At 38.4% G+C, this 26617-nt stretch overlaps 1 protein-coding gene across 16 annotated transcripts in view; it reads left to right on the plus strand.

Annotated features, from left to right (window-relative positions):
* Positions 1 to 26617, plus strand: part of EPB41L3 (erythrocyte membrane protein band 4.1 like 3) — a 149622-nt gene that overhangs the window by 87477 nt on the left and 35528 nt on the right. For all 16 annotated transcript variants that reach the window (XM_037125831.2, XM_037125832.2, XM_037125833.2 and 13 more), the window contains 6 exons: positions 8798 to 8902; positions 10106 to 10148; positions 15856 to 15931; positions 18152 to 18370; positions 18719 to 18806; positions 24696 to 24848. In XM_037125831.2, the coding sequence (XP_036981726.2) occupies positions 8798 to 8902; positions 10106 to 10148; positions 15856 to 15931; positions 18152 to 18370; positions 18719 to 18806; positions 24696 to 24848 (684 nt within the window). The remainder of the gene's footprint in view (positions 1 to 8797; positions 8903 to 10105; positions 10149 to 15855; positions 15932 to 18151; positions 18371 to 18718; positions 18807 to 24695; positions 24849 to 26617) is intronic.

A 26617-nucleotide genomic window follows, 5' to 3' on the forward strand; every position in this document is an offset into this window, starting at 1 on the left:
ATCACAAAAAAGGCAAGGTTCTCTTAATGCCTGCCGATGAAATTACACAGCATCACTTATGGAAATTGGTCAAATCAGAATCTGATCAAGCTTTTAGATTTAACTACCATTTACAGGAAATACAGGAGACAGACAAAGGAGTTAAAATACACAGTGGAGATGAAAACAGCAATGTCTAGACTGAGGGAACTACAAGTAAATGGCTTGGTCTCAGACAAATTCATTTCAAGGAGAAACCCAAGATAAATGGAGAATTGCAAATTAAGACTAAAGAGCTATGTCAGCAAATGCAGTGTATGGACATATTCGACAAACTGAAAAAGAAAAAAAATTGGGAAATTTAAATACTGGTTAGGTACCTAATGACATTAAGGACTAATTGCAAATTTTGTTTAGATGTGAAAAGGGTATTGAGATTATATATTTTTTCAAAGTAGGGTTACATAATAAGACATATAGAGATAATATCATCAGAATAAAAGGCATTTGTTGAAACTGGGTGATGAGTATACTGAGTTTCATTATACTGCCCTGATTTTGAATATGTTTGAAATTCCCCATACTAAAGGATGTTAAGACTAATTTTTAAAAATTGCTCCTCCATGTGGACAAGTAAAAATTAAAATTTTAATACAAACTTTCCCAATGATCCTGGTTAACAAGCCATGCATTGAGAACCAGTGTTTTACAAGCATTATTGTAAAAATCTCAAATGACCTTTGATTTGTGGGAGGTTTCATTAATGCTTCAGAAAAGCTTATTTCATCTGTGGTATTTGAGTGGCGATGATGGGCATACCCTGTTGAATTTAGTGCCTACAGAAAGCCTCTGAACCGTAGCTAATGTTATCAGTTTCAGTTGTTTCTAGTTCGCACTACCTCGTTGGGCAGTGCAGCTCACCAGGAGCCGCTCTGATCTGTCGCCCTGCTTATATGTTCATTACCAGATCATCTGGGCTTAGCTGGCAGGCACTTTATCTTCCCGGAGTGGAGTCGTGTGAGTTCTTGATATATTTTGGAGATCAAACTCTCGTCTGAGGTATGATTGGCAAATATATTTTCCCATACGATTGGTTCCCTTTTCATTTTGCTGATGTTTTCTTTAGCTGTGCAGAAGCTTTTCATTTTGATGAAGTTCCATTTGTTTATTCTTTCCTTTATGCCCCTTGCTCTAGGGGACATATTGGCAAAAATATTGCTGCATGGAATATCTGAGATTTTCTTGCCTGTATTCTCCTCTAGGACTTTTATGGTGTCGCAATTTATATTTAAGTCTTTTATCTACCTTGAATTTATTTTTGTGTATGGTGTAAGTTGGTAGTAGAGTTTCATTTTTTTGCATGTAGCTGTCCAAATCGCCCAACATTGTTTGTTGAAGAGGCTATTTTTACTCCATTTTGTGCTTCTGCCTTCTTTGTCAAATATTAGTTGACCGTAGAGACTTGGGTTTATTTCTGGGCCCTCTATTCCGTTCCACGGATCTATGTGTCTGTTCTTATGCCAGTACCAGACTGTTTTGATTACTGTGGTCTTGTAATATAGTTTGATGTCAGGTACTGTGATCCCTCCTACTTTCTTCCTCTTCCTCAAAATTGCTGCAGTTATTCAGAATCATTTATGGTTCCATATAAATTTTTGAAATGTTTGTTCTATATCTATGAACTATGTCATAGGTATTTTAATAGGGGTTGTGCTGAATCTATAAATTGCTTTGGGTAGTACGGACATTTTGATGATGTTAATTCTTCCAATCCATGAACACGGTATATGCTTCCACTTGTTTGTGTCTTCATTGACTTTAGACTCGAGGTCCCCAGGTGTGTGTGTGTGCACGTGGGATGGGGGAGGATGCCATTGTGTCCTTGAGTATGTGTTGGTGACTAACACTTTCTAATTTTCTAAAATGTTACTCTTAATAAAATTTATTTTCTTTATTTTATTATTAACACTATTATAGATGTTCCCATTTCTTCCCCTTTGCCCATGTCCACCCAGCCCCCAACCCCCTTTCCTCTGGCCATCACCACACTGTTGTCTGTGTCCATGGGTTATTCATTTATGTTCTTTGGCTAATCTCATCCCCTTCTTTCATTCACTCCTCCCTCCCCCTCCCCTCTGACAGTGCTCAGTCTGTTCTATGTATCTCTGCCTTTTTTCTGTTTCATTCATCAGTTTATTTTGTTCATTAGATTCCACATGTACGTGAGATCATATGGGATTTGTCTTTCTCTGACTGGCTTATTTCACTTAACAAAAATTTTAAGTGAAATGAGATCATTTGGACTTTAACTTTATTAACTTTTAAAGTATTTAATTAATTTATTGACAGTGTAAAATAAGACATTAGCCCCAGCTGGTGTGGCTCAGTGGATTGAGTGCCAGCCTGCTAACCAAAGGGTCGCCCTTTCAGTTCCCAGGAGGGGCACATGCCCGGGTTGAGGACCATGTCCCTGGTAGGGAGCACACAAGAGGCAACCACACATTGATGTTTCTCTCCCTCTATTTTGCCCTCCTTCCTCTCTCTAAAAATAAATAAATAGAATCTTTTTAAAAAATAAAATAAGACATTAATAAACTTTTTAGCAGTTTCAGGTTTACAGGAAAATTGAGCAGAAAGTTCTCATATAATCCCTCTTATTCTCCCTCTTCCATCTTTCCATATTGTTAACACTTTACACTAGTGTGCTACATTCGTTATAATTAATGAACCAATTTTGACACACTATTAACGAAAGTGCATAGTTTACATGAGGGTTCACTCTTTGTGTGGCACATTGTATGTGGGTTTTGACAAGTGTATAATGGCATGTATCTACCATTATAGTATCATACTAAGTCGTTTTACTGCCCTAAAAATTCTCTGTGCTCCACCCAGTCATCCCTTGCCCCGCCCCCAACCTAATCTTTGCAACCACGGACCTTTTAATTGTCTCCATAGTTTTGCCTTTTCCAGGATGGCATATATTTGGAATAATACAGTTAGCTCATTTCATTTCAGTGCTAGGTAATATTCCGTTGTCTGGATTGTAACACAGTTTATTTATCCACTTACCTAATGAAGGGCGTCTTAATTGTTTCCATGTTTTAGCATTGTTGAATAAAGCTGCTATAAATATTTGTGTGCAGGGTTTTTTGTGTACATAATATTTCAGCTCCTTTTTGTAAGTACCAGGGAACATAATGGCTAAATCATGTAGTAAGAGTGTGTTTACTTTTCTAAGAAACTGCTAGATTGTCTTCCAAAGTTGCTGCAGCGTTTTGCATTTCCACCGGCAAAGAGTAAGAGTTACTGTAGCTACACATCTTTGTCAGTATTTGGTGTTGTCTGTATTTTGAATTTTAGCCATTCTAATAGAGTGTAATGGTATCTTGTTTAAATTCGTGATTTTTCTCATAACATATGATGTTGGACATTTTTTCACATGCTTGTTTAATATCTTTGTTGAGGTGTCTGTTCAAATCTTTAGCCTGTTTTTAATTTGGCTATTTTCTTACTGTTGGATTTTAAGAGTTCTTTGTATATTTTGGATATGAGTTCTTTATCAGCCATGTGTTTGAAAATATTTTCTCCCAGTCTGTTTCTTGTCATTTTATTATCTTAAAGTTTTTCTCTTTTGACATGCTTCTTTTAACACACAACAATTTCATGAGCCAATTTGGAAGAGTTTTCAATTTAAATAAAGAGAAAATTAAAATAGTTAAAAGTGAAAGTTGTTTGAATTGCTTTTGCATTTACCAATCTTAGGCTATATAAAGTCTTTCCGATTGTTGGGCTGCGATATTCTAATTTACTCTATCAGAAATAGAAGTGCAATTTTTCAGTGCAATAAAGAGGGCAGTCCTCCGTTGTTTTGTTATCCAGAAAAGCAAAAGCAGCCTTTAGGTTTGGGTCTTAATATAATGAATACAGTTACATGAATGAACTGCAAATGCCTTAGAGTCAGAAACATGACTTAACTCATAAGAAACAGCAAATAAGCCTAAAAACTCTTAATCTTCGCTGGTTAGGTAAAGTATTCATTGATTTAGAATGTCTCTGTCATTTTTTATCTCAAATTTTACTCATTATGGCTATCTATAAATACACCAAATGGCAGAAGGGTTTTTAGATTTTATCACTTAATGAACATTATGTTTTGGGGAACCAAATATTTAACATAAATTGTCCAAAAGTTCCAGTCTGGTTGTTGGGGTTTCGTCATCTGTTACCACCTGAAGACACACACATATATCAATGAATAGAAATAAGTAGAATAATGTGCTAGAAAAAAATTGTCTGAGTCATCAGAGTCAAGAATTTGGGGGAGTAGGAAGTGATTGCAGAGGGGACCCAGTCCAGGGCTGGAAAGTAGTCCCAGCTCCCTGACCTGCATTCTTGGCTGCATCTGGGCACCACAGGAAAGCGTGCTATAATCCTTAGCAGTGTTTGCCATGCGCAAAGGGGCCCAGCTGTAGCCTCAAGGCAATGATTGCCTTGCTCCATCGAGTCTTACAGTGCTCACTCAGGGATGAGAAAACAAAGGCCCAAATAACTTAAAAGCCCTTTCTAATGTCATCCAGCCAGCTGCTGGTCGTGGCGATATTTAGCAGGTAGGAATTTCATTGTTTATGTATAACCATGTATAGATGCTGAACAACTGATTTTGGTTCTTAAGGAAGAAAAAACCTCCAATGTGATAAATGGACCACTAAAAGATTGTCTTAAGAACTGTTCAAAATGTTTAAAATATTCAGTAAGAAAAAATCTTTTCTAATCAAGAAAGAGCTTTTCTAATCATTCAAAGAAATCAAATTGTACGAAGCCAGAAAACTAAGAGCTACTTAGTATAGTGGTTTGTGCTTGACCTAAATCGTGTCACCTGTTAGAAGGACAAACACAGCAGCCAGAAGATAGCTAATTAAAACAAGGCCCAAGGCAGCCAGTGATCTGTTCAGAAAAAATTCCTCTGTTGAGGGACTAGCTGTAGTCTGCTGGGTCTGAGGATATGGAAAAATGTTTACTTATTTGTATTTTGTTTGTTTTTACGCAGTGAGAAAGTATTAGTACTTGGCCAGACACGGATGTGTATTTGTGTGGGGTGTGTGTGTAAATATTGTGGTCTAGCCAAAGCAAATTAAGTAGTGAGCAGGTAATGGATAGCTAAACAAAGGGCTTATTGACACCCCTAAGAAGCTGTGTGTGTGCTCCGACAGCAGCAGCGCCTGTTTTACGTGTCCTGCCGCTGGTCGGTTCCTCGGCTCCTCAGGCAGTAAGAGCTGACCTGTGTGGAATGCTTGTTATGTGCCATCACTGGACCAAACTGGGTGACTGTTTTTCATGTCAGTCATTCCAAAGAAGTAAGTAGTATCACACATTTTATGGAAGGAAAAACAGAGAGGTTCACATAGCTGCAAGGGACACGCTGAACGGGAGTCACCTGCAAAAGCTGGTGGCCGGTACGTAACACTGGCTCTCTCAGCCCACTCCTCTGAACCCGTGTTCTTATCTGGTAACGGAAGGTAAGACCAGTGTAAGCACCAGAGGAATCAATTTTTGTGAAAACTTTATAAATTGTTGAGCATTATTCAGAAATACTGTTATTGTCTATACAGATTTAAACCAGTGAGCAGCATTTTGTTGTCATACTGCCTATTTCTATCCATTGAGCAATATTATTAGGTAGTTTTGCTAACATGTAATTTACATTCATCCATTATTAAATGTTTTTCAAGTACACCATTGATTATATAGCTGGCTACAATTCAAGACTTACTTCTCTGTCATCTATTTATCCTTTTTCCTAAATAGTCATGCTTGAGGGGACTGAGTAATTAATATCCAATATAATGGTTACATAGTAATAGATACCACTTGTGGGTCTTCTGAATATTTATTACTTTGGCATGTACATTATCGATTTTCATATTTGTCATTGTTAATACATTAACTTTTAAAGACAGATATGCTTAATATATTAGATGTGAAATGTTGGTTATACACACAAGAAAATAGTGTAATTGTTGCCAGTTGATCTGTTTTAGAATCCAATGCAATGTTGAAAGACCTTTGAAGGATTAGATAAAAATATAATATGTATTACAGTAAATTAAACTGAGGGATTTTTTCCTCATATGATTACCTTTTTCCTTCCTCCAAATGACTGCTTAAAGGCCAAAAATACAGTATATTTTATTTTAAAACGATAACTAAAATCTTTAAACTTAATTAACATTTTGTTTTTAATAGGAAGGATTTTATCTAAAAGAAATTAAGAGAAAGTTGAATACTGTAATACAAAACTGGAGTTGGTGATAAAATCTAAAAATAAACAAATGAAGATAGTTTAATGGGCTTTTAGAAGATGACTCACAGCTAGAATTTTTAAGTAAAGATTAGTAGAGAAAGTTTTAAGGGGAGGTCTAAGACAAGGAAGAGGGTTAATTCTTCTCAGGCTCAGAATCTGATTGCATGGGCAAGAGTTCAGGCATGTTGGAACATGGCTTTTTGGCCCTTTCATGCCTTTACTTTTAGGATTGTTGTATTTCACAAGGTATGTGAGGCCTCCGAGCACCACATCGTTTCCTAGCCACTCCCGTCTGTAGTCATCCATGGGTTCCTTCTCACTGACACCGATGGTTTTCTCTCGTTTGTTTTTGGTTTTCAGGTATCCTAATGTCTTTTTTATTCTTTTTTTAAATTTATTTTTAAATTATTTTATCAGTTACGCTATTACAGTTGTCCCATTCCACCCCCCACCCCACCACCACCTCCCCCCTTAGTTCATGTCCATGAGTCATACATACAAGTTCTTTGGCTTCTACATTTCCTATACTATTCTTAACCTTAGCCTGTCTATTTTGTACCTACCATTTATGTCACTAATTTCCTGTACATTTTCCCCCATTCCCCTCCACCTCTTCCCCATTGACAACCCTCCATGTGATCTCCATTACTGTATTCTGTTCCTATTCTAGTTGTTGGCTTAGTTTGTTTTTTTAGGTTCAGTTGTTAATAGTTGAGTTGAGAGTTTGTTGTCATTTTACTCTTTATATTTTGGATCTTCTTTTTCTTAAATAAGTCATCACTTTAACATTTCATATAATAAGGGCTTGGTGATGATGAACTCCTTTAAGTTGACCTTATCTGGGAAGCACTTTATCTGCCCTTCCATTCTAAATGATAGGTTTGCCGGATAGAACAATCTTGGATGTAGGTCCTTACCTTTCATGACTTTGAATACTTCTTTCCAGCCCCTTCTTGTCTATAAGGTTTCTTTTGAGAAATAAGCTGAGAGTCTAATGGGAACCACTTTGTAGGTAACTGTCTCCTTTTGTCTTGATGCTTGTAAGATTCTCTCCCTGTCTTTAATCTTGGGTAATGTAATTATGATGTGTCTTGGTGTGTGCTTCCTTGGGTCCATCTGCTTTAGGATTCTCTGAGCTTCCTGGACTTCCTGGAAGACTATTTCCTTTGCTAGATTAATTTCTCCTTCATAATTTCTTAAAATAAGTTTTCGATTTCTTGCTCTTCTCTTCTCCTTCTGGCAATCTTATGATTTGGATATTTGAACGTTTCAAGTCCTGGAGGTTTCCCAACTCCCTCCTCATTTTTTTGAGTTCTTGTTTCTTCATTATGTTCTGGTTAAATGTTTATTTCTTCCTTCTGGTCCACGCTGTTGATTTGAGTCCTGGTTTCCTTCCCTTCACTGTTGGTTCCCTGTACATTTTCCTTTATTTCACTTTTCATAGCCTTCACTTTTTTCTCTATTTTGTGACCATACTCAACCAATTCTGTGAGCTTCCTGATCACCAGTGCTTTGAACTGTGCATCTGATAAGTTGGCTACCTCTTCATCACTTAGTTGTGTTTTTTCTGTAGTTTTGATCTGTTCTTCATTTGAGCCATTTTTTCTGTTTTGGTGTGCCTCTTATGTAGTAAGGGGCAGAGCCTTAGGTATTTGCCTGGGTAGGGCAACCCGCAACATTGCGTTGTGATGCTGTATGTGGGGGAGGGACCCGAGAGGGAACAGTGCTGTTTGCTGGGCTCTCTGCTGGTTTTCACTTACTTCCCCCGCTTCCCACAAGCAAATTGGGCTCTTCTGGTGCTGATACCCCGCTGGGTGGGTTTGTGTGCATTCTAGGACCCTGTGGGTCTCTCCAACGAACTCACCTGTGAGTCTGAGAGTTTCTCCTGCCTCTTTAACTCCCACAGATTTTTTCAGTCAGAGGTTTGAGGCTTTATTTCCCCGTGCTGGAACCCTGGGTTGCATGGTCTGTCTCGTTCCCCAATTGTTCTTCCCAGTTTGTCCACACACAAATGTGGGCTCGCCTGGTCCTCCAGCTGTTGCCTTGCCCCACTGCCCATCTTCCGCCCCTCCTACTGGTCTGGATGAATGTTTTAAGTTTAACTCCTTGGTTGTCAGACTTCCATATAGTTCAATTTTCTGTCTTGTTGTTTTGCTTTTTTAATTTATTAAAAAAGCTCTGGTTGGTTTTTTTTTTGTTTTTTAATTTATTGTCCTTCTTTTGGTTGTGCAAAGAGGCACAGTGTATCTACCTATGCCTTCATCTTAGCTGGAAGTCTCGACATTGGTGATTTTTTTGTTTATGTATTTGTAGGGGCAGGCTTTTGTAGGTGCAAGTCCACTTTTTTGAGCCTTTTTACTAGTTGAAAAGGAGATGTCAAAGTGATCACACTTGATTGTCAACTACTCTATAGTTACAGCAAGTGGTATTTTAAATTTTACCTGTTTTTGTTCGTGGCAATTGAGAGAACTTTGTTGAGTATGTTGACTTCTTTTAATGTTTTGTTTTCCACAGAAACGCTCCAGAGGCCAAGTGCTGTTTGATAAAGTATGTGAACATCTGAACTTGCTAGAAAAAGACTACTTTGGGCTTACATATCGAGATGCCGAAAACCAGAAGGTAAGTAATTAAAAGCAGTCCAGGACGTTAGGGCTTGAGCCGCTCATTGCTGCCAGGAAGTGAACTTGAACTAGATTGGTAAATCTTTTCTCCACCTCCCCCTATCCTCCCACATTTACTACTCTCAGGCCCCGTATGTTGTTAATCACCTTATTTCTTCATAAAGGAAATTATTAACAACTTCTTCCAATCTTGAGTGTTGTGGAAACAGTAAGTCAGTGTTTCTCCTCTTCATGCTTCAGTTATTTATGGTTTCAGGAAAGTGTTTATACGGTGCTTTTTTGTGATGATATATTTCAATGGCTGTGAGCCGAAAATCAAATATGTTGATACTTATATAGAAAACATGTTCAAGGCTGCTGTCCTATTCTTAGTTCACCTTATTATGCTTTTATGTTCTTGCCAAATCAAAATATGAGATGAGTTGTTGGCTGACCTGACAGTTGTCCCATGTGATTAGCAGGTATTGTTTAACGTAATACCTCTATAGACTTGAGACTCTTAAACTGGAGTAATGCAGTCTTTTCAGAGCTTCACAACTACCTGAAAAATAAGGAAGAAGAGCTCGTTTCCATTGTATTGGTGCTAGAAACTGAGTAACAGACATTTTGTCCATAGATGTTGTATGTGCTATTGTGCAGTGAATTATATCCAATATCTACTGAATTTTCTGGACAATGTAACTTCATTATTAAACATCTGAGCATTCTGATGAGGAAAGCCATAAATCCCAAGCAAGCATTCGTTTGTCAGGAAAGTGTTCTGTGTAGGTTCCTGAGAATTTGTAATCACTTCTGTGATTCACTGTGATTCTGTGATTCACTGTGTAGGACTGAATGGCTAGGACATCATTGCATCAAATTTCATGTATGTTTAGTTTATTCTAGTAACTTGTATGAACATACAGTCTACCTTTTTTGTTTTTGTTTTTTAATTTACTGTTTCTCTGCTAGTTTGAATCCCTAAAGGCATTGATTGTAAAAGAAAAGTTTGTTAGAATGACTTGTGGACACCAGTTTTTTATTAGACCAATGCCTGGACTCTCACAAGACCTGGCAAAGGGTACCGGGTGTGGGGAGAGATCAAACTGGAGGGCCTTCTAGCAACTGCTCACTCTCAGACATGCTGAGTGTGTTTCTACCTGGTCAGCCTTACCTCGTTGTTGCTGTCCTCTGATTCATAAAACTATCATTTCCTTTTCAGAATTGGCTGGACCCTGCTAAGGAAATTAAAAAACAGATTCGAAGTAAGTTCTTTTGGATTATTAGATGTGAAAATGTGAAGATTTCCAGAGAGTGGGGTTGTCTAGTGTGAATATAGTATTTTGGAAAACAGAACAAGATCTCAGATTTTATCTTTGGTATGCTAGTCTAGCTCAGATCCCATGTTTAATGACCACGACTCAGAAATAAAATGACTTTGACCTATTCCTGTGCCTGTACACAGATGCAAAATGTGATTTAATCAAGCAATGCTCCAAATAGTGATTAATCATTTAAAAGTTCCAAACCTAATTATTAATGTTATATTAAGCCCAATTGCCACGAAAGCGTGAAGGGAAAGCTAAAAGTAATAGTCATTTAACTGTTTAGAAATGGAATAACAAATCAGACTAAAGTTTCCTGTCTTGTCTGGTGACAGCCTCTTTCTTTGGTCCCTAAAAGCAAGTTATGAATGCATATTACCTAGTAGATAAAACCAATTGCATGAGCAACTCACAAAATTGAAATAGAAGTAGCTAATCAATATTAGGTGCTAAATCTTACTAACAGTTAAAAAATTATAACGAGGCATATTTTACCTATTCAGAGTAGCAAAGATTTTAAAACTTGAGTAATACCCTGCACTGGTAATTATGGACACAATTGATAAAAATAAATTGGTACAACTTTTAAATGTAAAAGTTACATTTAAAGTACCTTTATTTTATTTTTTTATTGCTAAATTGGGAATTTCTTTTCATTTAAAGTACCTTTAAAACAAGGTACTTTGTGTCAGTATTTATTAAAATTTAAAATATGTTTACTCTTTAACCCCTAATTTTGCTTAAATTTATTCCACATATGTTTAAGAGAAGAAAATGTTCATGTATAAAAGTTCATTATAATACCATTTGTAATAGAAAACTAGAAGTAACTTAAATATCTGTTTATGAAGAAATGATTAAATCACTGATGGAATAGCCATACCTTGAAATACTAAGCAGCTTTTAAATACAGTAAGGTAGAATAAATATGTCTTAGCTTTGATTAGTGAGACGTTAGTGAGACAAATCATATTCATCTTTAAAATATTACACATATATATATTTTTTGATTGGCCAAAAGTTCATTTAGTTTTTTCCATAATATGGCTCTAGTAGTCCTTAGTTGTGTTTAACTTCATTCGAAACAATTTTTTCAGATTGTATGGTGACAGCTGCCATATCCGTGTGCATTTGGATATGTTCTTATGTCTGAAAAAAACATCAGAACTAGTGAATATTTGTGCAGTCATTTTAATATTCAAGACGGAAGAAAATATGCAACATTTTTGTCATTTGTGCTTTATTATTTCAAAAAAGGTAAAAGCACAACTGAAATGCAAAAAAAGATTTGTGCAGTGTTTGGAGAAGGTGCTGTGACTGATTGAATGTGTCAAAAGTGGTTTGCAAAGTTTCTTGGTACTCTTCACATTTTGGCCAAATAACTTTTTGCTGTGGGGCTGTCTTATGCATTGGAAGATGTTTAGCAGCACCTCCGGCCTCTACCCACTAGAGGTCAATATGGGAGATAGCCAACACACTCAAAATATCCAAGTCAATAGTTATTGGTAAAAATAAAAAATGTCTCTTGTTTTATGGAAAAAAACTAAATGGGCTTTTTGGCTTACCCAGTAGTTGTGTGGAGAAATCATGGAAGCACACAAAATATATTAACAGTAAATACCTCTAGAAGTGGCACTGCAGTGTTCAGGGATGAGAAACAGAAAAATGAAAATTTTTTAATTTTTATTTTCAACCTTTTATTTTTAACCCTCTGCTTTTACCATAAACATGGATCTTTATAATTTTAAGTAACTAATAAATGTTCAAAGAGCAGTTCATTTTATCATTAAAATCTAGATTAATATTCTGAACTAATTTTAATTGAATAAATATAAAACCAGTTTATTAATAATAACATCAACAGCTTACTAGTAAGAGAAGAGATATTTCTAGTGCCTTTGGATGTATTGAAATGTTAAAATATGCCAACTATTAATAAGTAATTAGTAGCAAGCAGTTTGAAATGGTTTAATGCTAGATAATATTACAAAAGAAGAAAAAAGTTACTAAACTTCCAGATATTAGAGTCTGCTGATTATTTATTACAACTATAACATCTTTACCACATTTTTTTGAGAAATTTGATGTATTCACTAACCTGAACTTGATAATGAGTTTGATAGAAGGAAGTGGAGATTGAAACCAGGGATAGCTAGACTTATGATATGTCAGTCAAAACACTTTTTGCTTCAGAGAGTCATAATAAAACAATTTAAGATAATGACTATATTCTAAGACTCTTTCTGTGGAGGTCGTAAAAGGCAGATGTGCTAAATATATCTCCTAACATTTTGTGTGCCGAAGTCCTCTGTATTCTAACTAATGAAATGCTGTTTTATATTTGGGTGATTTATAATTATGAAGTACATTAAAAATATATTAAATGTTTCACAATGGGTCATAATACTATTACAAGAAAGGCTGTATAAACAGTCAATTTTCTTTTCTTTCGTTATTAGAATTTTTTTCCCTTAACTTTCCACTTATCCTGCCCCCTGCACATCTTTCTAAGGGGAAAAAGCTAAAGGGATGGTCAGAAAGAACATGAGAGTCGAAGGATATTTTCGTCGTGCAGATGAGGTAGTCTTTGCAACTGGAACAGGAAGAGAACTGAGTGACCCTGGAATTTTTTAAAGTAGAATCTGGTATTTTTTCATCTACATTCCTTATTGTTTTAATACACTAAAATGCCCTCTTTCTGCAAATTTACATTTACTGAAGGCAGAGAAATTTTTGTCAAACTATTATACTTATTGTCTCATCACCTCCTACTCCTAAATATAAGTGATAAAAGGATGTTTCCACTCTTTTTACACTGTAGGTCCACAGTGTGTTTCCAGAATGAGATCTTCAGGGAAATGGCACTCAAGATGGTTAAGATTTTTTACGTTACAAATTTATGAGGAATAGGAAATTCTGAAAATTAAGAATTCTTATGAAAAAATTCCAATTTTGCTCTTTTGTTCATAACTGATCTCAAAATGTTTAAACATATTTGATTTTATCATATAATAATTTCATGATATAAAATGCATGATAAGTACTTCAAATGTAAATTCACTATATTTAAACATTTTAAGGTTTGGCAGGCATATAGAGACAAGAAATATAATTTTTTTCATAAGGATGAATCCTTCAGTTTTACAGTCTTCTATTTATTATAAATGTGTGATTTAAAACCCTCTGTCAGCATTATAGGAGTATCGAGTTAGTGCATTCAAGCTGCTCCACTCCTGCTGCTCACCGGGGCCACCATCGGGGCCACCACCCGAGCAGGGGCAGGCTGTGAGCCCCTTCCTGACGCAGGTCCTCCCAGTTGATCAGCTCCGCCCTCTCCTTTATGGGGCTATAGATTTGAGCTTTCATTGGCCTCTATCATTATTTTCAAGCTTTATAAGCCATTTAGCTGGATTTTTTCTTGATTGAAGTATACATATGGTAGCAACCATAAACTTTCTCATTGTTTACAAATAATGTCCTATAAAACCTAGTAGTTATTTGGGCTATTCCCTGAGGAGAGTGGATTCCTTAGAATTAGTGATTTTTCAAAGTGAGGTCCCCCATCTGTATTAGAACCCCAAGTTCCTAGGCTGTGTTCCTGATCTCTGGGATGAAGTGTCTGGGTGGAACCCAGAAATTGGCATTTTCATTAAGCACCTCAGATGCTTCTGAGGCCCCTGTAGTCTGAAACTCACTTTCCTGGAATGGGGATTTTTGCATAGAAATAGCTTTCTTATACTTTTATTTTTAGTTTCTAGTATTTACCTTGAATTTATTATGAGATTATATTGCTAAACTACTCATTGGACTCAAGGCATACTTAGTAGTGGTTAAAAAATGATTAAAAAAGCAATAAACCCATTTCTCATAACATTCATTCGTTTTACTTCCACTTGCTTGAGGGGGAAGGGGAGCCAGCTCCTTTTTTGAACCTCACCAGTAGCAGGTGTGGACGGATCCATTTTAGCAGGAAGGGAATAAAAATCACTAGGAAAGTAAAACCAAAGCAGACCTTTTATAATAACAGAAGGACTTTTTTGAGAACAGTGGGAAAATAATCACTAGAAATACATTTGATTGATAGGTATTTTATGGATTAGAATTCTAATAGACCATGTTTCAATAATGTTTCTAAGTGGTTTTAAAATAATAGTAACCACCCAGTTATACCTGGTCTATGCCAAATCCTTTTATGCCAGGGCACACTTCATGGTAGTGTCCTGCTGTTCACACTTTAAGTGTAGTATGAATGGTGGTGTCAAGAATAAACTAGAATTAATAAATAAACCTAACGTAGGTAACCTAGGCAGGTAAGTATTTGTCACATATAAAAGAGAATGGTGCACAGACAGAGGCTAGGAAGTGTTTACAATACTGTCCCTTTCTTCTGAATGTTTGGGAAGGGTCCAGACAAAAATGGACTTTCCAGAAGTTACTTAATGGGCGGAAAGGAGTGTTTGGAAGTCTCAGGAGAGTATTGACCCTTAAGAGCTGAACTTGGAGCCCACAGAGAGTGAAAGGAAGGCTTCCATTCCATGTGGCATAGATTAAAGGCTTCCAGTGCAGAAGCCAGGGAGACTGGAGGGAATTTTTCAGCAGCACATTCAGAATACCGGCAGGACCTACACCGTGACACTTTTAGTGTGGTCGGCCCCTGGGTGGAGGGAACACGTGTGTGCAGCAACCCAGTGTAGCAGTACTGGGACACCAGTAAATCACTGCATTAAAAAACCAGAATAAAAAGACAAGATGAACATGAATAAGTTAGAGGAGTGACCGTGTAGAGATGAAATATAGAAAGGAAGAAGAGGTTGTGTTTTCATGTTTATAATGATACACCCTAACGATCAGAGGTAAGATTAGGAAATGGAGAGTTTAGTATGCCTTACTGATGTTTCAAGTATACGTGCCGACCATACAGAGGAGTAGGCTCCTGGGAGCGGACACCTGGAGAGGCCGTGTGTAGGTGCTGCAGGATGAAGAATGGCAGCGTGTAAGGAGGGCCCGTTCAGCTCATGGGCTAAGGGGGAGGTGTGCAAATTGGCGATGCATAGCAAATACATTCAGGTATCTTTTTAATAAAAGAATTTCCCTGAAGAAGAAGAGAATTTTCAGCAGTCCATGGAGCAGCCCCCTTAAATATTCACTACAAAAAACCTTCCCCATAAAATAAAAATATCTCGAACTGTCCCTTGAGTGTATTATAATGGAATTTGACCTGTAATAACAAACCAGAAAGAACAGAGGAAATGGAATTAGTCCGTGAGCTTGGTATGTAAACTATCCAGGACTTCAGAGCAGTAGTCTAGTCAGTTTCAGACTTGTCTGACTGAGGATTACCCACATTGCTCACTTTTTCCCCCTCCTCTTCCAAAGGCTTACCTTTGTCCCTGAGAAAGGGAGGAAGTTCAGGCAATTTTCTCCCTGGTTAGAAGTTCCAGTAAAGGATTTGCTTGGTGAGAAGATTAGAAACTAGGTGAAGTTTTGGACTTATCTCTGGATTTCACATAACAGAGACTTCCATGTTTTCCATGGGTAACCAAAATTTGCCTGGGTGTTAGAACTTGAAGTTACTGTAGCTCTAGTTATCATAAGTATAAAGGTATTTTTCTAAGGTTTTATTTGAATTTTTTTCTCATCTCTACAGGTGGTGCTTGGCACTTTTCATTTAATGTGAAATTTTACCCACCAGACCCCTCTCAGCTATCTGAAGATATCACCAGGTATTTGAAAGTTGGCTCTAAAAAGGCAGGCATCTTGGGAGAGTGGTGGTTCTTTTAAATTATCTGTGAAGAGCATGTTTACATTCAGTAACCGTATAATCATCCACACTAAAATGGTAAACAGAAGGCAACTTTATGAGAGCAAACATCCAGTTGGAAGATTTGCCAAATCATATCTGTTTGTAGTTGAATCTGGTGCTAAGCTGAGACTTCTCTCTGCCTGACCCCAGTGACTGGACGTGCAGAATTGAGATACTGTCATCTGGTCACCACAGCCTTAAATGATACAGCCATTCTTAGTGCTCATGCTTTCAAACTTACAGTAAAAAAAGTGTGTCTTTGGATGCTTATGCCTTTCATATACCATTCTGATATTTGACAGCTCTTTAAAAAACACACATGCACACACACGTACACAAACAGATGCACATGTACACAAACATGCACACAAACACAGGTACACTTAAAATTTTACTTTCCAACCTACAAGGGAAGCAATTCATTTTCACAAAAGAACACTTTTTAAAAAAAGGCACACGACAGAACTATTCTGGTGCGGTCACCAAGCTTTGTGAGAAGCTGTCCCTGTCTGCAGCTGCCCTGGGTGTGTTGTGTCCTCGACTTCCCTGGATTCCGCTGTGGAACCCCTGGCTCTGCTGTGGTTGGTGGGACGTTCACGGCCAGCCAGAGCGGCCCTCTGCAGTGGGTGCCGAGTTTCCTGTGTCAGCCTCACGTCCTGGGAGGGCTTTTCATAAAAGGGGAATTACTCAAAAAGTTTCAGTCTCTTGGGATGATTACGAATAATTTCAACAAGCATTTTAGAAGAAGGGTATAAACTAGATCCAGAGTATTTTTCTATGTTTACATTAAATTAGAAAATTTGTAATTTCTGGAAAGAAGAGAAAGGGTTGTCAAAGAACGTGTATAAAGGGCCGATGAACAAAGCCAGAGGGGGGTAGGATTGAGGGAGGGAGGCAGAGATGGCTGGGGTGGGAGAAAGTGGTGGTGGGAAAACAGAAACAACTGTATTCAAACAACAATAAAAAATGATAAAGAAATTTATAATTTCTCTAAGAATACTTTTTAATAATATTGAGGAACTGTTATTTGTGGCTAATTTGTGGTTATAGAGCCTGTACATGCGTGGATTTGGAATTTAGTGCGTGGTTGATTTCTGTCTATTTGTGTGGTATTTGCAGAGCCTGTGGAGTAATTAGAAATTTTTATATCTGAATTATAGTTTGCTTATGTCATTAGCTTAAAATGATATTTAGACCTTAACATGTTTTTATAGTCCTCAGCTTCAATAGATTAACAGTTCATTTGTTATATAAAAGGTACAATGTGTGTTTTATTATTATACACATACGCTGAGCCATGAACGGTATTTTCATGTTATTGACATTAACTTATTAACATCAATACTTAGCTTTGAATCTTCCAGAATTAGTATTATGTCTGTAAACCTTAAAAGCAAAAGAACAAAAGGTACATCAGCTATTGATGGAAATATTTTTATGCTCTCTTGGCAAAATTACATGGAAAATGTTTTATAGTTCCCAAATTTAAAACTGTTTACTTACAGTGACAATGTGATCTTACGCCAGTAATTTTTCAATTAGTCTTCATATCATTTGGCTACTGGGAAGTTATCTTTAAAAATGAGAAGTTGAAACAGAAATCATTATTATCAGGAGTCTATCTGACCAGGAATGAAGGAACGCAGGAAATTAAGAGCAGAGTTTATGAGGGCATAGCTGCTGAGTTACTCAAAATTTGTCTTGGTCATATGGCAAGACGTTTAGTAGATATCAAAATGAGACTTCCTTAAGTCTAGCTGAGGCTTAATAATTATATTTAAGAACACCGTTTTTATATTATAATACCCTCAACCATAGATTTCAGAGAGTGTCTTGGGGACTACGTTATTTTAAAAGATGTTAGAGGAGTATGTCTTAAGTTTGTTTTTTTACTCTGTGTTTTATTAATGAACCCTGTTTTATTATGAACATTGACTTGGCTTTAGATGCCCTTAAATATTGTATGTTTGCGGTCAAGTGTTTTCCCCTTTATCTAGATTAAAATGTAGATGATAGGAAATTTGTCCTCGAGTGATTACTCAGTGGGGAGAAACTGCTTACCCAACACCCTGGCCTGAGTGGTCTCCTTTTCCTGGATCCCAATGCTGGCTTTTTGCTTTGTCCTTTTGGCTACCGGAAGGTACTACCTCTGCTTACAACTGCGAGACGACATCGTGTCCGGAAGGCTGCCCTGCTCCTTTGTCACCCTCGCCCTGTTGGGTTCCTACACTGTCCAGTCAGAGCTCGGAGACTATGACCCAGATGAATGTGGGAGCGATTACATTAGCGAGTTCCGCTTTGCACCAAATCACACTAAAGAACTGGAAGATAAAGTGATCGAGCTGCACAAGAGTCACAGGTCAGTGGCAGAAACCCTGAGGACAGTCCATGTAAGTTGTGCCTTGATGAGTGAGCATCACTTTCACTACCTGCTTTTCTGAGGACTGATTTCAGTGCATCGTGGATGGGACTTTAGCAAAGTAGGGTTCTCCATTGGTACAGTTCTGGGACAGTTCGGTTCTTAGAATATCCATTCGTAAAGTTTTCTTTAAAAGCCACCTTATTATATTACTTCCCTCCTAGCCCAGATCTGCTGGGGCTTTTCTGGGGGCTTGCTTATTAGATAGCAGGGGAGCCTGGTAGGAAGTATTACAGCCTCAGCAGGTAAATGAAAAGCAGCATTGTAACATTGCTTTTTTCTTATCAGAGGAATGACGCCAGCCGAAGCTGAGATGCATTTCTTGGAAAATGCCAAAAAACTATCCATGTACGGGGTAGATTTACATCATGCCAAGGTATGCATTGTTCGGGTTTTTTAAAAAACTTTGTGTATTTGTTTTTAGAGAGGGAGAAGGAGTGAGGAAGAAAATCATCAATGTGAGAGATAAACATCGATTGCTTGCCTCTGGCACACACCCCAACTAGGGGTTGCATCGCAGGCATGTGACCTGACCAGGGAGTGAAGTGGCAACCTTTTGCTTTTCAGACCAGTGCCCAACCAACTGAGTCACACTGGGTAGGACAGTATGCATTGCTTAAATACCAAACTTTTAACTTTATTTAATTCAGTGCAGTTATTGCCATAAGCTGCTGATTTTTCTTCAGTGTGTGTAAACCAAAACTTAGGGGATTCAAATCTGTGTTTGCAAAAATAAAGCAAGTTTAGCTCTCTGATATTTTACTGAGGGGTTAGCCCTCCGTGACTCATGGTGTCAGCAACTGAGAGTTCTCAGTAGTCGGAGCCTCCGATTGCCTGTTGACTCTGTTGGAAATTTATCTTCAGTAATAAGGTCTGAGCTCACCCTGACTTCCCCAGCTCAGTTGCAGCTCCCACTTTGTGCTAAAATGTGCCCTTTGCTCCTGTCAAACCCTTTTCTGCCTTTTTCCTGAAGGTGCTCATTTTGTCTGCACTGTCCTGCTCTTTTCTGTCTGTCTGTCTGCATGCCTAAGGATCACATCTGTTATGTGCAAAGTATTGTTTGTGGCCCTGTTCTGGTTACCCACCAGGCACTCAGTAAATTCGTGTGAAATTCAACTCCGTCTCTAAAGTTGAGATATTCTGACAAATAACCTGCACACTGAAATATCATTGTCAGTTTTGAAGTTCAGGTGAAATTAGCCACCCAAGCAAAGGATTGACTGTTGATTTATGACTGGTGAAATGTTAAAGTGTGTCTTGGTGATGGTGTCTTGGGGAAAAAAATGGAATTGGACTGAGTGTGAAGGTTGCAAGGATGAATAGAGCAGTTTTTACTCCATGCTATGCTTTTTCTAGAATCTCCATATTTTTCAGAAGTGAGAGGAGTGCATGGACTATTAGTTTGGTATTTTAGCAGCTGTAAATAAAGTACTGTGGCCCTGGCTGGGTGGTGCAGTTGATTGGAGTGTTGTCCATGCACCAAAAGGTCGTGGGTTTGATTCCCATCAGGGCACATACGTGAGTTGCAGGTTCGATCCCTGGTCAAGGCACATACAGCAGGCGGCCTATTGATGTTTCTCTCTCATATCCACATTCCTCTTTCCCTCTCTCTCTCGTCTCTCTCTCTCTCCCCTTTCTACCCTCCCTCCATCTCTAAAATCAGTGACTGTATCCTCTGGTGAGGTTTAAAATAAATAAAAAATAAAGTACAGGCATGCTTTTATGAAAAGTAATATCATCAAAACACGAGAAGTTTGTTAGATTCAGTCACTTCAGCAGTGTTAAAAGATCACTGTTTGCAGTTGAGGGGCCTTTATTTCTGATACGGGCAGAGGGGGTAGCATTGCTCTGGTTATGGGAATGTCCCTGTACTTCTAATATACAGAATAGCCACCAAGCTCATGGTCTTGGACTCAAGAACGTGCAGTTAACGGGCTTCTGGGCAAACGAGTATCGTAGTCAAGTTTGGGATCAAGAAATTAAGAGAGTTTTCAGCTGGCTCTGTTCAGGCAAACAGCTCACCAGCGCTGAGGTCTCATGAGAGGGAAATCTATGTTCCATAGGTTCTGTTGATGCTACATGTGGGCCTGCTCTTTGGGTTTGGGGAGAGGCTTATCTTCGGAACATGGTGGCCAGTTTTGGACCAGAAAATGGTGGCCATTAAGTGAATGCAGGTCTGAGGGTTCTGTCTGTGGATCATTTCATACATCACACAGGATGAGCACTTCCAAGGGCTGAAGGTCTGAGCACTAACCAGCATAATCTCAGAGACTTGGCTGGGCTTATCCCGGTGATGGGCTGGTGCGTTGTCCCGGCTCTGTAACATTCGTGTGTACTTAGTGCAGCAGGTGTAGCTCTGCTCGCTGGCCAGTTTGTTACTGTATTTTTTCAGTTACTTTGCAATCAGAGAACAAATGCGTTTTATATTTTATGCCAGGTATAAGGCAGGATGAGAATTGAAATAAAGAAAATAAGGGGACACACTAATAAGATTTACTCTTAGAGTTTTTCCTTAGGTGACTATAAACTAAGGAAACAAGAGGTAAAGGTAGCCTGAACATTTCAGTGAATTGAAAACTGTTTTTGGATTACGTTGCGCGTGATGATTCACTTGCTGCCCACAGAGAATAAGTAAATGAAAGATTAGGACATGCTTTCAGGGAAGTGCAGTTCAGGGTGTGTGTGTTTCACATCAGTGAAAATGAAATCACTTAATATTGCTATAGCTACCGCGTTAAAATAGATAGCTGCAATAATATGATTTAAAATTATGCCAATTAAAAAAGAAAGAGAATTAAGGAAGTGCAAATGCAGCCATTATAGGAATTTCATCTGAATATTAAGTGTAACAAAATGGCTCGGTTATGGAATCCATTTTCTCATGCATCCACACTCCATCATTTTAAGAAGGAAATTTACTGAATTAAATTATAGCTAATTTCCGGCCAGAGCAGGGTATAAAAGGCCCTGGGCTTTAGGACCTATTTAGTAATTCTGAATTGCAATCTTGAACTCCATGCCTCTATATAAAGAATAAATACCCATATTAGAAAAAGGTCCCTTGTTTTGGAAAACCTATTCTAAATGCTTCTCTTTTCCTCCTTGGGAAGACTGTCTCTGCTTATTTATCATCTAATGTCAGTCTGAATAAGCTCTGTGAGCATCATTTATTTTATATAAGATTCTAAAATTTAGATCTAAATTCATATTGGATATCCAGTGGACCAAGTGATAATGAAAGATGACAAAGTTTAACAGTGGTTTTTTATATATTTTTAAAAATATTTTATTTATTTATTGTTAGATAGAGGGGAAAGGAGGGAGATAGAGAGGGAGAGAAACATCAGCGTGTGGTTGCCTCTTGAATGCCCCCTACTGGGGACCTGGCCCACAACCCAGGCATATGCCCTGACTGGGAATCAAACCGGCAATCCTTTGCTTTGTAGGACCGTGCTCGGGCCACTGAGTTACACCAGCCAGGGCTGAACACTGATTTTTAAATTAAAAATCAGGGAATAGTGTGCCCATTTATTTTAATTATGAGAGACTGAGAGTGTCCAGGTCTGCCTTCAGTACTCCCTGCTACAGGGAGCATTAAATGTGTTCATTGGTAGGGAAGCGCACACGTCCCCTAGAAAAGCTGCTGATAGAGTTTTTGACGCAAAAGATTCATTATACTAACCTAAGTGCAATGGACTATGGCAGAAAACTTGAGGGAAAAAAGTATCATTTTCTTTTCTTTTAAAGATTTTATTTATTTATCTTTAGAGAGGAAGGGAAGGAGAGAAGGAGAGAAGTATCAGTGTATGGTTGCCTCTCATAAGTCCCCTGCTGGGAACTGGCCTGCAACCCAGGCATGTACCCTGACTGGGAATCGAACCACGATCGTGTGGTTCACGGGCCCATGCTCAATCCACTGAGCTACACCAGCCAGGAAAAGTATCATTTTCTTGTTGTTGCTTTGTGCTTGATGGAGACTTGTCATCCAGTTTAATACCCCACTCGCCTGATATTTTCTTTCTTCATTTGCCAAACATGTAATGGCTCAACTCATGCCAGGTAGGCACTCCGTCACCCTGTGGTTACAGAGATTCAGCAGAGCTCCTGCCCTCAACCAGCTGGGGCCCTGAGGAGAAGGAGTATTCGTGGGAGTTTACTGCAGTGCCGTTTGGGGGGGTGTGCGGGGTGCAACAGAATGACACGGGGCCATGGAGAAGTTTATGTTGGGGGGTGTGAGGAGAAGAGGAAAGAAGCAGAGGGGCCTTCCTGTTCTTCCCCACGAAGGGATTCTCTTTCCTTTTGATTGAAAGACACATGAGTGATTTAAAAAATAATGAAAAATACTTTAAACGTTCTTTCTCTCTTTCATTCAAAGGAGTATTTTATGAACTTTATGTTCTTTATCAAAAAGAAAGTGAATCAAAGAGCAGTTCCTCAGGTGCTCCTCTGTCATGCCTGCATTTCTGCTCATGGTGCGACGTGGTCACCTCTGAGCTGTCCTGTGAGCAGACTGGCTGGTTCTAAAGGATCAGCAATGCCGGCTCCTTGTCAGCATCAGGCTATAGCCCTTTAAATGCTCTGTCAAATCGAAGCCCTTGGTAAGTGGTGAGCAGTTTCTGGACTTGGAGTTCTCTTCAGGTTTTACTATGTTGTAATGTGCTGTCATCAGGCTTTTCCACACCTGTAATTTCATGCCTAATAGACACATAATGTTTCAAAGTAAAAAATTTTTAAACCCATTATAAACTTATATTTCCCAGAGATGGGCCAGAATATTTATTTTTGTTCTGGAAATATTCACTCTGCTCCTTGGACTGACAGAATTTAGAAGTAAATTCCCACAATATGATGAGTCAGAATCTCCTATTTGGATTCCACCTTTTTCCTGTCCCCTCTTTGCTGGTGCTGCAGAGGGACTCAAAGCTGGGGACGGCCCTGCTGATCGATGTGACAGAAGAGCTCGCCTCGCCTCCTGTGTAACCCCTGCTGCCAGCAGCCAGCGAGGTGGGATGGAGACTGTGTCTCACACACAGTCCTGCCTTCGTCACTTGTTTCTGCCCCACTCGAGGCCACCCTGTTCATTTTACCCTGATTTCACCTGAATACAACTTGTAGAGGGTGTAGACTACCCATGGTTATGTCTCCTGAACTTTCCATAACATCTCTGATGACCTCTGGGCATCATGCATCCTTAGGAAATGACCAGAATGCAAAATGTGCGAATAAAGCAAACTGCAAATGTAGCATGATCCCACTTTTGTTATAAAAGACTAAACTGCACAGACATGTAAAATATATCTGTACGCGAATCATATTGTTAAGCGCGACCACAACTGGGCAGTGTGTGTGTTGGGGGCTGGTTGGGGAAGTGCAGCTCATACTTAAGGAACAGAAAAACTTTTATATTTAAGTTTTATTCTGACAATAACAAAATAAAAAAAAAGATTGAGGCTCTTTTTAAAGGAACCAACTTTGTAACACTCAAGAAAAGATATGGCCCCTCTCTTAGTATTCATATTAGTGAAGAGTGCTGCCTCTAGCCCTGGCTGGTGTGGCTCAGTGGATTGAGAGCGGGCCTTCGAACCAAAGGCGCACAAGTATCCCGGTCAGGGCACATGCCTGGGTTACAGGCCAGGTCCCCAGTAGGGTGCGCAAGAGAGGCAGCCACACACTGATGTTTCTCTCCTTCTCTTCCTCCCGTCCTTCCCCTCTCTAAAAATAAATAAATAAAATCTTTTTTTTTAAGTAGTGCTGCTTCTGGAACCAAGCTGCCCACATTTCCACTGGGACACTTAACCCCTCTATATCTCAGTTTCCTCATGTGTAAAATGGGAATAGTAATAGAAACTGCCTCAAAATATCCAAGTGGGTATTAAAAGAGTTACTATTCATAAAGTGGTTAGAACAGGGCTTGGCCCCCGACAGCCTAGAACCGCAGCTGTCGTATCTGTTCCTGACATCCCTTCCGTCTGGCTGGCATTCTCTGTGTGCAGTGCTTCTGCTGTAAGTCTGCGACGCCTGGGGGAACAGATTTTGCTCTTAACAAATCTCTGTAGTGATAAATATCTTCACCGCAAGGCTATTATTTAGTGGTGACGCTTTTGAAAATGACTGCAGTATTTTTCTTATTTAAATTAGAGTTATAGGTAGTCAGTTATAGGCTCCGACATAGAGGCCTAAATATCGTATCATAGCTAGCTATAAGTGGAAATAAATGAGAAATAAATGAGATGCTGACCCTTTATTCCTTGCTGCTGTTTTCCAGGATTCTGAAGGAGTTGAAATTATGTTAGGAGTTTGTGCAAGTGGTCTGTTGATATATCGAGACCGACTGCGGATAAATAGATTTGCCTGGCCTAAGGTTCTAAAAATTTCATACAAACGGAACAACTTTTACATTAAGATCCGCCCTGGAGAGGTAAGTAGACCTAAAATTGCATGTGCACTGAGGAAGAGGTAACTGTTAGCCAACAAAAATTTAAATTACCTGCTCACAAGTTCTCAGCCTCTCATGACATGGTTGGTTATATCTAAATGCCTAAGAGAATTTATTGTAGGTTTGTCCAATAAATAGGAAGAAATAAAATGTTCTCCTTTTTTTATTATTTTAGTTCAGTTTTTTTCTACAGCATGCATTAATTAAAAGGGTTGTTTTTACATATTTTAATGTGAAATCCAGATCCATGAACAATATTTCGTATTTTTCAGGCTGTGATTTAAAAGAAAGGCTTAGTCGTTAAACCTCTTTGTGAATAAAGGATTGATTTTTTCCTACCTGCCCTATTGGTGTGTCCTTTTCTCTCTTTTTCTTTCTCTGTTGTCCAAACCTGATAGTGTCCTAAAGTGAATAGGTTAGTAATAATGTTCATTGAGGTACAAAAAAAGATTAGAACGGGGATACAGAGTGTAAATTGTGTAAATGTTCCATGGCCTAATATATTGCCACCTTTTTTTACAATCAGGCTAATGAATGAGTCAAAACTAATCCTTATTCTTTGGGCATCAGCACCTATGAGTGACTTACATTTGTATCCTCCTTAGTGGTTTATACATAATAGGTAACAAATATCTGCTATTATCTGCTTAATAGATAGTAAATATCTCCAATTCTAATAAGTATGATTAATACAAATGGAGACAAAGCTCTAAGATTGCAGCTCATTTATGTCTCTGAACATCTTCTGGCATAATATAGAATTGTCTGCTGTCTTCAAAATCAACCTACCCAGCGGTGGAAAGTACAATTAGAATATCAGACTGCCAAGCAAGCCATCATGTTTAGTGTAAATACAAAGTTGTACTTATCTGTGGAGACTGAAATAATCTGTAAGCTTTTCATGTAGACATGTGAAATTACAATAAATTTTTTAAATATTTCTAAAAATTGCTTGTTAAATTTATAACTGATATAAGTGCCCTGGCTGGTGTGGATCAGTGGATTGAGTGCTGGCCTGCAAACCAAAAAGGTCTCTGGTTTGATTCCCAGTCAGGGTACATGCCTGGGATGCAGGCCAGGTCCCCAGTAGGGGGCACTTGAGAAGCAACCACACATTAATGTTTCTTTTTCCCTCCCTTCCCTTCTCTAAAAATAAATAAATGAAATCTTTAAAAAACAGCATTTATTAAGCAAGCATTTATTTATTTATTGTTAGGCACCATGTTGGGCATTGGAAATAGAAAAATAAGTATGACATTATGCCTGGCCTTAAGGGACTTGGTGTTTAGCGGAGCAACAGACTTGCACACTTAGGTACAGATGAGATAGTAGACCGTGGACATTGAAAGAGCATAGCCGTGAGAGGCCTGCAGGGAAAATTGGAGAATGCATCAGGAGACAGGAGTGAGCCCTGGAAGTTTTTAAATTAGTTTGTGACATAACTAGATGAGTACTTTAAAATGATGGGATTCTTAATGAAATTCAGCTACTTAGCAATGTGATATAAGACCTAAACTGGGGCAGAGGCTCTGGGAATAGAATGGAAGGGGCCAGCTCGAGACATACAGACAACAAAGGCAGAGCAGTAGGTTTTGGAGACAAGATGGGGGAGGATAAAAAGTGAGAGAGTCCAGAATAATCAGAGGTTTTCAGTTTGCACTAGAGAAGGCAATGGAGGTAGTGTTATTAGACAAGAGAGAAAAAGGGGGCAAATTTCAGGAAAAAAGACTGAATTTCCTTTGGGATAGATT

The sequence above is a fragment of the Artibeus jamaicensis genome, unplaced genomic scaffold (assembly GCF_021234435.1).
Source record: "Artibeus jamaicensis isolate MK-2021 breed Jamaican fruit bat unplaced genomic scaffold, CSHL_Jam_final contig_354, whole genome shotgun sequence".
NCBI classification, from domain to species: Eukaryota; Metazoa; Chordata; class Mammalia; order Chiroptera; family Phyllostomidae; genus Artibeus; species Artibeus jamaicensis.